This window comes from Nicotiana tabacum, chromosome 23, assembly GCF_000715075.1.
Source record: "Nicotiana tabacum cultivar K326 chromosome 23, ASM71507v2, whole genome shotgun sequence".
Classification (NCBI taxonomy): Eukaryota; Viridiplantae; Streptophyta; class Magnoliopsida; order Solanales; family Solanaceae; genus Nicotiana; species Nicotiana tabacum.
Window position 1 is genome coordinate 92,279,534 of NC_134102.1, and position 13,605 is coordinate 92,293,138.

The 13,605-nt window shown below is 39.7% G+C and overlaps 1 protein-coding gene across 1 annotated transcript; it reads left to right on the plus strand.

Moving 5' to 3' along the window:
- The first annotated feature begins 1,263 nt into the window (after positions 1-1,263).
- On the plus strand, positions 1,264-4,629 carry LOC107769361 (bark storage protein A). The gene is made up of 5 exons (XM_016588571.2): positions 1,264-1,576; positions 1,707-1,774; positions 1,911-2,066; positions 2,893-3,144; positions 4,125-4,629. Exons 1-5 carry the CDS (start codon positions 1,357-1,359, stop codon positions 4,479-4,481), a joined length of 1,053 nt encoding a protein of 350 aa, XP_016444057.1. The 5' UTR covers positions 1,264-1,356; the 3' UTR covers positions 4,482-4,629.
- Positions 4,630-13,605: the final 8,976 nt, after the last annotated feature.

Below are 13,605 nucleotides of genomic sequence, written 5' to 3' on the forward strand. Positions count from 1 at the left end.
TATTTGTAAATTGATTCATCGACTTATAACTTACTTAGATGCATCGATGAATATTAAAAATAAAACGTTTGACCTATATCGACTAATAGTAAAAATAAAACGTCTCGACCTATATCGATTAATCTATGTCATGCATTATTAGTGATGAATGAATGAAAAATAGAAGAATTAATACTAAACATCTTTGACATATATATATATATATATATGGATCACAAATTAAATAAATATCACAAATTAAATAAATGAAAGAAGTTATTAGTATTAAGTAAACGAGTTAAATTAATAGGTCAAACATTGTCAAACTTTAACAAGCTATATATATACACACTAACATATACTATAACAAGCTATATAAATAGTTAAAGTATTACAGTGAAGTATGTTTTTGTGTATACGGCTATACCTCTATATATACACACACACACACACACACACACACACACACACTTCATTGTAATACTTTAACTATATATATATATATATCTTGTTATAGTATATGTTTGTGTGTGTGAAACACACGCTTCGTTGTACTACTTTAACTACATATACAGCATGTTATATATAGTATATGTTAGTGTATTCATTATTTGTATTACAAAAGTGTTAACGGATTACATTTATATTATTTAGATAGTAAATATAAAAGTAATTCAAAAGTTTGACCAATGTTGACGTAATAACCGACCAACTTTGGTTAGTTATTTTGCAGAAAATAACAATTACCGACCAAAGTTGGTCGATAAATGCTTTCCCTCATTAACCGACCAACGTTGGTCGGTAATTTTAAATATAAATTCTTAAATATTATAAAATATTTTAAATAATAAAATAATTATTAAAATTTAAAAAATTGGGTCCAGATTACCGACCAACGTTGGTCGGTAATCCAAAATTTTCTTGTCTGACTGACCAGCTGGGTCAATTCGTTGATCAATTACCGACCAACGTTAGTCGGTATTTAGTTTTAAAAAAATATAATTTTTTTCCCCAGTTTCCGTCCAACCTGGACGGTTTTTGGTCGCTTTTTTTGACCGACCAACGTTGGTCGGAAATATTTGGTTAGTTTTTAGCGAATTTCTAGTAGTGTATAAATTATCTCATTAAGAGTAAAATGAGAAATTATATAGAGTTTTTTAAATACAGCAATGTGACAAAAGGAGTATATAATAAGAAATTGGATATTGATAGGATAATACTAGTGTTGTAATACAAAATTCAAATATAAAAACGTAGTGGAGCTGTCAGGATGCGACATGTAATTATAAATACATAGGGTTGTTTGGCTTCCCTTCTCAACCTTCAATCTTAATACTCTCTTCTTCTCCCAATTAACTTGTCAAACTGTCTACCAATATGGCAGTTTCCAAACTTTTTCTTGCACTGTTTCTTGTTTTCGTGGTACTAACCCTAGAAGAAGCAAATGGTGCAGCAACTGGAAAGACGAAAAAATTGATTGATATGGCTAACAGAAGAGGACCTTACTTGGGATTAGTCATTCCTAACCTGTTTGAGATGAATCCTCTTCTTCAACACCCTAGTTACAAACCTACTAACCTTACCATTGACTATGCAGGTAACATAATATAAAAGCATATTATACTACTGAGTTAATTAGTTAATTAATGTTCTACAACACAAAATCTTAAATATATGTTTCTTTTATTCACTTGCTTATTGATTGTTTCCTTCTTTAATCATGGAAGGGAGGAGATTTCGGTTTGGATATATTGATAACCAGCCTGTTGTTCTTGTTATGACTGGACTTGCCATGGTGTGTGTATTTTCTCTTTCCTTTTTTTATGTGATACTAATTACTCCTTATAAGTAATATATATGGATTTGAAGTTGTACGAAGGACGTACGTTCTAATTTTGAGCTTTTGAATTTTCTTTTTGCATTACTTTCAGCTAAATGCAGGCATAACAACACAACTGTTGCTAGCATTGTTCAAGGTTAAAGGTGTGGTGCACTATGGAATTGCAGGAAATGCAAATCCCTCTCTCCATATTGGAGATGTTGCTATTCCTCAGTACTGGGCACATACTGCTCTTTGGAATTGGCAGGTTTTTGGCTACTTTTCCATACATTTTAATGGAGTTATCGTGACAATACACACACACACACAAAACGTCTATTTCCAAAAAAGGTGCTTCTTTGAACAAATTAAAGTCAAACCATCTAATCTCCATTACAAGTAACTTTGAACTATGTCAAAGCTTGGGATAGCAAAAATATACTTATTAAATTCTTGTTTGTCCAAGCTTCCAAAATTTGCTTATTATAGAAAGTGCTTTTTTTTTTTGTTATAATTGTTTTTTGAAAAAATACTTTTGAAAAATAGTCATTTGTATTTGTTTAATCAATTTATAAAAGCACTTTTGCTAATATTAGAGCATCAATTTGCGCTTGACCAAGTTTTCTAGAGGGAAATCTTCTTTAAAAATAGCTTATGCAACTATTTTTAACCCCCAAAAAAAACCATTGACTTTTCGGAAACTTGGTCAAACAAGTTATAAGTAGTAGAAAAAAAGTTTAACGTTCTTGAACCAAATTCTTGACCAAGATCCAACAGTTTTCGTAGAAGTTACGTTCGTATAAGAATTTTCTAAACAAACGGACTAGTGTTTGTTGTGTATATATTTGATACAAAATAAGTTTTTGATAAATTTAATAAAATAAAACTGATAAAGCTACGTCATTTTCATGTTAAAATTGAAGATAATTTTTTTTTAATTTTAAGTTACTCTTATCGGAATTATGCAAAATAAAATAACAACAACGATAGAAGAACAATTAAGTTAAAATAGAAAAAAATAATCTTTTGTTCTTAATTCCATTTTATTACTGCTGAATTTGACAAAAGACAAACTTATATAAAAAAAACTGCAGAAATATGGAGATGGCCCTCAGAATGAACTACCCCTTGAGGTGAATGGAGACTACACGAGAGATATTGGATACTTGAAAATTTCCAAATACTCTGTGAATGTGACAAATTGCAACTCACATAACAATCTTCTTAACAATGTTTGGTACCAACCGGAAGAAGTATTCCCTGTATTTGGCACTCCTGAGGAAAGACAACATATCTTTTGGGTTCCTGTTGACCCTCAGTACTTTGCAATCGCCAAGAAACTCGAGGTAATAAATTATATTCCCTGACCAGTTAAGTCAAATAAGTTTTTCTTAATTGTGATTTTTTTATTTGCCTTTTAACTATTTTAAAATATTAATTACTGTGATTTATAGTAATAATCTTTATGATGTTTCTAAATATATAGACTTTATTTCAAAATTTTAAAGATCGTATGCCCGTCACACCAAAAGTTGAAAAGGTTGACCCTCGTAATCCGAACCGTGTCAGTAGGCGGATGGATCGCATATTTTTTTTAAATCTAAAGCATTTACAATATCAAGTTGTAGTGGAGTATGTCGTACGATAATTTAATTTAAATATTTTGATGGTCGTAATAATTAGTTGGGAGGGTCATAATACAAGTTTTAAATTGCTTGGTTCAAGACAAAACTAGCTAGACAAAGACAAAACTAGCTAGACACTTAGCGTTTGTTAATTCGTTGTAGCGTAGAAAAAATCTGAAAGGATTCTGTATTCGTTAAATATTAGAGTAATGAAAAATCAACCCCCCCTCCCCTCCAAAGCACAAACACCGACGACCCTCCTCTCAATATATAGGAAATAATTTTTATTGCTGACCCTTTTTTCTAGATACGTTAGATAAATTTGAAGTGGACGTGAAGATATACAACCCTATTTCATCGTCTTTATAAAGTAACTCGTGTTTGCTATAAGATACCCATCCGTCTCAAATTACGTTACTTTATAAGAACTTTGACAAACATATTAGAATGTATTTTTTTATTATATTGACAAGGATGGCAATTTACAGTTTTTCTAGTATAGTTTTTGAGTCAATTTAACTTTTGAAAATTAGTCAAATTATCACTAAAAAAGTAAAAGCACACTTATCTTGTAAGGAAGTAATAGCTAGCTAGTAAATACTGAATATTTGTTGATGTGTGTAAGTAGACTGCATGTTTTCCTCTTTTATTCCAGAAAAAAAAAAGCTTAACAAGACATATTGTAATGTAAAACTATATAGGGATTGAAATTAGAAGAGTGTATAGACGCAAAAACATGCTTGAGTCATACACCAAAGGTAGCAAGAGTACACAGAGGAACAAGTGCAAGCATATACTTAGACAATGCAGCTTACAGGAGCTTCATCTACAACAAATTTGATGTGAGTCCTGTGGAAATGGAAAGTGCAGCAGTGGCTCTCATTTGCTACCAGCAGAAGACACCTTACATCGTTATCCGCGCCCTCTCCGACTTGGCCGGCGGTGGCGACGCCGACAATGAGGCCGCCACCTTCATCACCCTTGCTGCTAACAACTCTGTTGAAGTTGTCGTGCAATTCATCAAGCAGTTGTCTTTGACCAAATATCAAGATGCTTGATTTTGGAATTAACTAAAGTATTTCGCAGCTACTAATTCTTCTTCATCGTCAGATGAGGAGTAGTTAGCTAAGTTTAATTTTTCTTAAGTGAACTTTAATGTGTACTAGTATTGCATCCCCTAATAATGGAACTTTGTTCATGACCTCATGCACTGTGCTTAAACCCAAAGCCGTCGAGTTTGGTTGGTGGGATAAAAGTTAACAATTCCGTGATAAAATGCAGATTATTTTATTCCGCATTTGATTATAGGTAGTATTAGTCAATCTCGAGAACCATTTTATACTAAAATGTTAGATTAATTATCCCGACTAATATCCAACTCATGAAATATCCTTGTCTGTCCATCGATCCTGATAACCAAAGCAACCCCTTCCAACTTAATTATTCTATTTTTTCAGCTACATACTTCGATTCGATGCCGATAATTATCATCTCGAGAGATCAAAACCAGATTTAAGTGGGAGCAATTCAATTCACGTTTTTCTTTTCCACGTTATTTTTCTTTTATTTTACTATTTTTTGTTTTCTTTTTCAGTTATTTTCCACCGTCGTCTTCCCAAATTAAATTACCACCAAACTACCACTGCATACAAAGGCTCATATTCAGGTTTTGTTCGACAAAACACCAGTTTTAACAACAAAGGCCAGACTTCCTAACTCCGGCGATTGTTCCACCGGAAAAATGGCATCTCCGGCAAGATGAGCAAAACCAATCCGACAGATTATCTTCTCCAATCTTTCAAAAACCTCAACCACAAAAACTTTCCTAATTAAGCACTTCTATGCCTTGAGAATCTTCGAAAAATTTATCAAATGGTCCAATCATTGTCTGGATAAATATTTCGTGGAATCATATTCGATAAGCATCGTTCAATCATACAGATGTTAGATACTTTTGCGATAAAGATCGTACATATATGACTTTACTGTCTACCGATAAGAACAGACATTGCAATAATTGACGGGTCTGTATGTATTATCCCTAATCCCTATATTTAACTTATCACGTGATAGTCAAACTAATTATCATGAAATTTGTTGTGACAATTTTACGTATTGTTACAATCCTTATTTTGTTAGTCTTTTTCTGTCACTGATTGGAATGGGACTTTTCTTAAGAAGAGTCTTAGTATATATGGTGCAATCTCTACTGATTCACTCTACCTATAACATTCTTCGTTACCCCCAAAAGAGAAAAAATCTGAATAATATATGTATCTCCGATTTTTTTACTGAAGCATGGGATATTCTCTCTTTTAAACTAAAATAAAATTCAGATCATTACCAAATTAAACACATCAAGTTATAAATCCCTAGACCTAACTTTTCGAAAACGCCACTTGAACGAAAGAAACTGCGTACGTTACCAAAGCAGCCCATGTGGAGGGTCCATATATACTATTTTCTCTGTTGTTTAATCCATTCAAGTGTCAGAATATATTCTACAAAAACGAGCCATCAACCGTGAGAAAGAAAATGTACGAAATCACGTGGTGATATATATAAGTAATAAACTAGAGAGAGAGATGAAAGATCGACAGATCACAAATACGTGCGTTAATCAAGAGAGAGTCAAATTGTCTACCAGTCAAATTTTCTTGTCGTGACGGTACCTAATTTCTATTACTAGATAACCTTAATATTTGTACGAAATAACATAATATAAACTGAACTCAAACCTCAACACATGAAATATAAATAAAAACTGCGATTCAAATAATTACAACTCCCAAAACCCGGTAGAAATAAGTCACAAGCTCTAAAAGAAATACTAAGTGTCTCTATACATCAGAGTCTAAGGAAAATAAGGAAAAAAACAACATAGTAAGGATAGAGGGGGACTCTGAGGTCTGTAGACACTGGCAGATGTACCTTGAAGTTTCCACGTACGGCTAGCTCACTGATACCCGGTCTAGTAAGCAGTATCTGGATCTGCACAAAAAGATGTGCAGAAGTATAACATGAGTACACCATAACGGTACCCAGTAGGTGCCAAGCCGAACCACGGTAGAGTAGTGACGAGGTAAGGTCAGAGCCCTACAGGAATAAAAAGGAAACAAGGTAAAAGATATAATAATATAATCAAATGAGTGAGAACTGAACAATGAAAAATTACCGAAAAGGTACAACACAACAAATAGATGTAAACAACAGGGGTACTCCCGAGGTACCGCCTCGTAGTTTCAAATGTAAATACACAACGGGGGAGGCTCCCGAGGTACCGCCTCATAGTGCCAAAAGTAAATATGCAACAGGGGGAGCTCCCGAGTTACCGTCTTGTAGTCCCAAAAGTAAATACACAACAGGGGACGCTCACGAGGTACCACCTCGTAGTCCCAAAAGTAAATATGCAATAGGGGCGCTCCCGAGGTACCGCCTCGTAGTCCCAAAAGTAAATACACAACTCATAACCTATGGAACAACGAGTTTAGAGCAAGGAATCCTACAGTTAAGGACTGAATACATGATCAAAGAAGTAAATAATTCAACTAAGCATGTTGCACAAGTTGCAAGTAAGAGTTAAGACATGTAGGCATGCGACATTAGGCTAAACATGATGACTACACATGCTAGAGCAACTCAGTTAAGGAATTAAAAGAAAACTATTCAGCAGGAATCGGATTTTTCAACATTTAACCCGAGTACGCATTCGTCACCTCGCGTACGCGACCTTTACGTATTTCAAGTATCATAACAGTACCAAAACCTATAAGGGGAGTTTTTTTCACATAAGGTTAGACAAATCAAGTACCTCAAATCTCGCTCAATCATCGATAAGAATGCCTTTCCCTCGACTTTTCGACTCCGAGCGGCCTAAATATAGCCAAAAATAATTACATACTATAAATACAACTACAAGAAACTAATTTAAATAATAAATCTACGACTTTAGCAAAGAATCGAAAAATCGCCCTAAAACATCGACCCAGGCCCACGTCTCGGAATCGGATAAAAGTCACAAAATACGAATACACATTCGATATCGAGTTCACCCATACCAAAATTACTCAAATCTGATATAAAATTCTCGGTCAAAACCTCAAAATTCGGCCTAAGGATTTTTCCACCCTTTTCACAAATTTCTCAACCCAAATTCTTAATTAAAGGAAGAATAAATGATATCTTAGTGGAAATTAATCAAAAACAAGTGAGAAATCCTTACCCAAATATTTTCTCTGAAAAACCCTCGAAATTTCGTCTCAATCCGAGCTCTGTAGGTCCAAAAGCGGAGAATGAAATCAAACACTCGAACTTAGACCTTTTCTGCCCAGTGAATTCGCACCTGCAAACCCACAACCACTTCTGCGGTTCCGCACCTGAATTTCCATCGCAGGTGAGATTCTCACTTAGTCCAGACACGTCCGCTTCTACGGACCCAGATGCACATCTTCTCTTCCGCTCTTACGGACAAGGAGCGCTTCTGCGCACGTTCTCCTGCGGACCAAGTCCGCTTCTACGATCACCAGGCCTTCCTGGCCTTTCCGCTTCTGCGCTCATCCTTCCGCAGAAACGACACCGCTTCTGCAACCTCCTTGTCGCAACTGCATTCACTGGCCACCTTCTCTATCCCCGCATCTGCGTTCACCCTCTCGCTTCTGCGAGCTCGCACCTGCGGTCAAACTTCCGCAGGTGCGATTGCACCAGAACTGGTGCACCTCAGCCATTCTCTAAGCCTCAACTCGATCCTTTAACTATCCGAAACCACCCCGAGGCTCCCGGAACCCCGTCCGAATATACCAACAAGTCCTAAAATATTATACGGACTTAGTTGAGCCATTAAATCACATCAAACAATGCTACCAACATGAATTTGCACATCGATTCAAGCCTAATGAATTTTAAAACTTCAAACTTCCACATCTGATACCGAAATCTATCAAATCAAATCCGATTGACCTTAAATTTTGCACACAAGTCATAAGTGATATTACGGACCCACTCCAACTTCCGGAATCAAAATCCAACCCCGATATCAAAAAGTTCACTCCCGATCAAACTTTTCAAAAATCATTCAATTTTTCAACTTTCGCCAATTAACGCCGAAATGACCTACGGACCTCCAAATCAACATCCAGATACGCTCCTAAGACCAAAATTACCCAACGGAGCTATTGGAGCCATCAAAACTCTATTCTGGAGTCGTCTTCATACAAATCAACCTACAGTCAATTCCTACGACTTAAACTTCCATTTTAGGAACTATATGTCCCATTTCACTCTGAAACCAAAAACCAAACCTCCTGGCAAGTCACGTAACCACAGAATTCAATAGAGGGAGCAATAAATAGGGGTTCCAGGCTTATACTCTCAAAAAGACCGGTCGGGTCATTACATTCTCCCCCTCTTAAAACAAATATTCATCCTCAAACGGGTATAGAGACATACCTGAAGTGGTTAAAAGATGAGGATAATGGATGCGCATATCATGCTCGGTCTACCAAGTCGCCTCCTCGACCGGATCACCCCTCCACTGCACCTTCACTGACGCGGTGTTCTTTAACCTTAACTTTCGGACATGCCTGTCCAAAATGGCCACCGACTCCTCAATATCAGATAGATCATTGTCCAACTGGATTGAGCTGAAATCTAACACATGAGACGGATCATCGTGATACTTTCGGAGCATGGAATCATGGAATACTGGATGAACTACAGAGAGGCTAGGTGGTAGTGCAAGTCTATAAGTCACCTTTCCAACCCTCTTGAGAATCTCAAAAGGACCGATATACCTAGGGCTCAATTTGCCCTTCCTCCCGAACCTCATAACACCCTTCATGGGTGAAACCTGGAGCAAGACCCGCTCCTCAACCATGAATGCAACGTTGCAGACCTTCCGATCCGTATAACTCTTCTACCTGGATTGAGCTGTACGAAGTTGATCCTGAATCAATTTAACCTTTTCCAAAGCATCCTAAACCATATCTGTACCCAATAGTCTAGCCTTACCTGGCTCAAACCAACCCACTGGAGACCGGCACCGCCTACCATACAAAGCCTCATACGGTGCTATCTGAATGCTCGACTGATTACTGTTGTTGTAGGCAAACTCCGTAAGTGGCAAGAACTAATCCCAAGCACTCCCAAAATCCATCACACACGCACGAAGTATATCCTCAAATATCTGAATAGTGCGCTCAGACTGTTCGTCTGTCTGGGGGTGAAATGTTATGCTCAACTCCACCCGAGTACCCAACTCATGATGTACCGGCTCTCCAGAACTGCGATATAAACTGCATACCCCGATCAGAGATGATAGATACCGGTACGCCATGCAGATTTACAATCTCGCGAATGTAAACCTGAGCCAGTTGCTCCGAAGAGTAAGTAGTAACCACAGGAATGAAATGAGTTGACTTGGTCAATCTATCCACAATCACCCAAACTCCATCAAACTTCCACTGAGTCTATGGGATCCCAACAATGAAATCCATAGTGATCCGCTACCATTTCCACTCCGGAATCTCTAGCTTCTGAAGCAATCCACCTGGTCGCTGATGTTCATACTTCACCTGCTGATAATTTAGGCACCAAGCTACATATTCCACTATATCCTTCTTCATCTGCCTCCACCAATAGTGTTGCCTCAGGTCCTGATACATTTCGCGGCACTTGGATGAATAGAGTACCACAAAATGTGAGCCTCCTAGAGAATCAACTCATGCAAGCCATCTACATTAGGCACACATAGCCTACCATGCATCCGTAATACACCGTCATCTCCAATAGTGACCTCCTTCGCATCACTGTGCTGAACCATGTCCTTAAGGACAAGTAGATGGGGGTCATCATATTGACGCCCTCTGATATGATAATAAAGAGAGGACTGAGAAACCACACAAGCCAAAACTATGCTCGGCTCGGAAACATCTAATCTGACAAACTGGTTGGCCAAGGCCTGAACATCCAAGGCTAAAGGCCTCTCCGCTACTGGTAGATATGCTAAACTGCCCAAACTCTCCGCCTTGCGACTTTAGGCATCAGCCACCACATTGGGTTTCCCAGGATGATAGAGGATGGTGATATCATAATTCTTAAGCAACTCCAACCACCTCCGCTGCCGCAAGTAAAGATCCTTCTGTTTAAATAGATGTTGTAGACTCCGGTGATCGATATAGACCTTACAAGGGACACTATACAAATAGTGCCACCAGATCTTCAAGTCATGAACAATAGCTGCTAACTCGAGGTCGTGGACATGATAGTTCTTCTCATGCACCTTCAGGTGTCTAGACACGTAGGCAATCACCCTACCGTCATGCATCAACACCACGCCAAGACCAAAGCGCGACACATCATAATACACTGTATAGGACCCCGATCCAGTAGGCAACACTAACACTGGGCTATAGTCAAAACAGTCTTGAGCTTTTGAAAGCTCCCCTCACACTCCTCGGTCCACCTGAACGAAGCACCCTTCTGGGTCAATCTGGTCATAGGTGTATCAATAGACGAGCAACCCTCTATAAATCGACGGTAGGCCAAGAAAACTCTGGATCTCAGTAGTTGAGGACGATTTGGGCCAACTCTGCAATGCTTTAATATTCTTCGGATCTACCTTGATCCCCTCACTCGATACTACATGACCCAAAAATGCCACTAACTCTAGCTAGAATTCACACTTCAAAAATTTTGCATATAACTTCTTTTCCCTCAAAGTCTGAAGCACAGTCCTCAGGTGTTGCTCATGATTCTCCCGACTCCGGGCGTACACCAGAATGTCGTCAATAAACACAATGATGAAAGAGTCAAGATAGGGCTGAAATACACTGTTCATCAAGTGCATGAATGTTGTTGGGGTGTTGGTCAGCCCAAAAGGCATCACAAGGAACTCGTAATGACCATACCGAGTCCTGAAAGCAGTCTTCGGGATATCTGGATCCTGAATCTTCAACTGATGATAGCCTGAATGCAAGTCGATCTTAGAGAACACTCTGGCACCCTGAAGTTGATCAAATAGGCCATCAATACGTGGCAATGGGTACTTGTTCTTCACTGTAACCTTGTTCAACTGGCGATAATCAATACACATTCGCATAGAACCATCATTCTTCTTTACAAACAAGACAGTCGAGGAACTCTTGAAATTGTTCCTATAATTCTTTCAACTATACTGGGGCCATACGATAAGGTGGAATAGAAATGGGCTGAGTACCCGATAACAAATCAATGCCAAAGTCAATATCCCTGTCGGGCAGTATGCCCGGAAGATCCGTCGAAAATACATCTGAATAGTCCCTCACTATCGGAACTGACTCGACGGTAGGAGTATCAACACTAACATCCCTCATATATGCCATATACGCATCACACACCTTCTCAACCATTCTCTGAGCCTTTAGAAATGAGACAAATCTGCTAGGACCATAATCTAAGGTACCTCTCCACTCTAGCCACGGTAGACCTGACATAGCCAACGTCACCATCTTGGAGTGACAATCAAGGATAGCGTGATAGGGCGATAACTAGTCCATGCCCAAAATAACATCGAAATCCACCATACTGAGTAATAATAAATCGGCTCTGGTCTCAAAACCACTAAGATCAATCAAACATGAACGATATACATGGTCAACAACAATAGAATTACCCACGGGTGTAGACACATAGACAGGAGAACTCAGAGAATCACGAGATACACCTAAATACGGGGCAAAATAAGATGACACATAGGAATACGTGGATCCTGGATCAAATAAAACTGATGTATCTCTATGATAGACTGGAACAATACATGTGATGACAGAATCGGATGCAACTGCCTCCTTCCTAGCAGGAAGGGCATAATATCCAGCCTGGCCTCCCCCTCTAGGGCGACCTCCACCTCAAGCTGGCTATGTAGGTGGAGTGGTAGCTGGTGTTGTAACCATAGCTTGAGGACCCGGTGGGGCACGCGGTGCTTGAGTGGTATGTGGAGGTGCACCCCTCATGAATCTGGGGCAATCCCTGACCACACAACGAGTCTCCACACTCAAAACAAGCACTCGGAGGACGTGGCTACTGCGACTGGCTCAGGCCTGATCGGCTAAACTGGCAGCTGAAAGCACCCCATGCAAGAGGTTCACTAGTTAATGGCGGTGCTTAATAAGGAGCCTGGGGGCTAGGAGTGGCCGGAGCACCGCTGGCGACTGGAAGTGTTGAATGAATAGGGCGACCCATATAGCCCCTACTCTGACGAGCTGCAGCTGGGGCACGAGTACCACTATAAGTGCCAGACTCTCGAGACCTCTTGGCCTCCATCTCCTCTCTCTCCGAGTCAACATACCCTCCAATCTCCTGGCGATCCCCACCACCTGCTGGTATGAGATGTCCATATCTAACTCTCGGGCTATGCTAAATCTGATACTCGGGTTGATCCTCTCAATAAATTGATGAACCCGCTCCCGAACAGTAGCAACCAAGGATGGTGCATGCCTGGACAGATCACTGAACCAGACCACATACTCTGACATGGTCATAGAACCCTGGCGCAACTAGTCAAACTCTGTGCGCCATGCATTTCTGAGACTCTGGGAACATACTCCCTCAAGAACATATCTGAGAACTAAGCCCAAGTGAGTGAAGCTGCCTCGGTCAGACTACCCAAATCATATGCTCGCCACCACTGATAGGCCACTCCTCTAAGCTGGAACGTAGTGAAAGAAATCCCACTAGAATCCATAACACACATAGTACAGACGATACGGTGGCACTTCTCATTAAAACCCTGGGCATCCTCTGATTCCAAGCCCCTGAAAGTAGGAGGGTGGTACTTCTTGTACCTTTCGAGCCTAAGCTGCTCCCTCTCAGAAACGGCTGCCCTAACCTCGGGCTGAACTAGAGCTACCGGCTGCATCAGTATGACCTTAGGAACCTGCTCGACCTGGACCCGCTGCTCTGGGGTACGGGCGGTGGGAGTCTGTTCTCCTCTCCCGACCTGAGATGTGGCAGGAGCAAGTGGTATCAATCCTGCCTGAGCCAAGGTGCTGAACATGCTCCGAAACTGGGCGAGAGTCTCCTAGAAGGCTGGTGCAGTAACATGCATCTCAGCTCGTGCGGGTGCTCTGGCTGCACCACGAGGATGTCCTCAGCCTCTACCCAGCCCCGATCTCTCGCCGATCTAGCAGGGAGTGCGGGTGTCTAGTC

Bases quoted from the DNA above. Each gene is read 5' to 3' on its own strand.
- LOC107769361 (XM_016588571.2), top strand. From the start codon at position 1,357: ATGGCAGTTTCCAAACTTTTTCTTGCACTGTTTCTTGTTTTCGTGGTA. The intron at 1,775-1,910 runs GTGTGTGTATTT...CATTACTTTCAG, and splicing joins TTATGACTGGACTTGCCATG to CTAAATGCAGGCATAACAAC. The intron at 2,067-2,892 runs GTTTTTGGCTAC...AAAAAACTGCAG, and splicing joins CTGCTCTTTGGAATTGGCAG to AAATATGGAGATGGCCCTCA.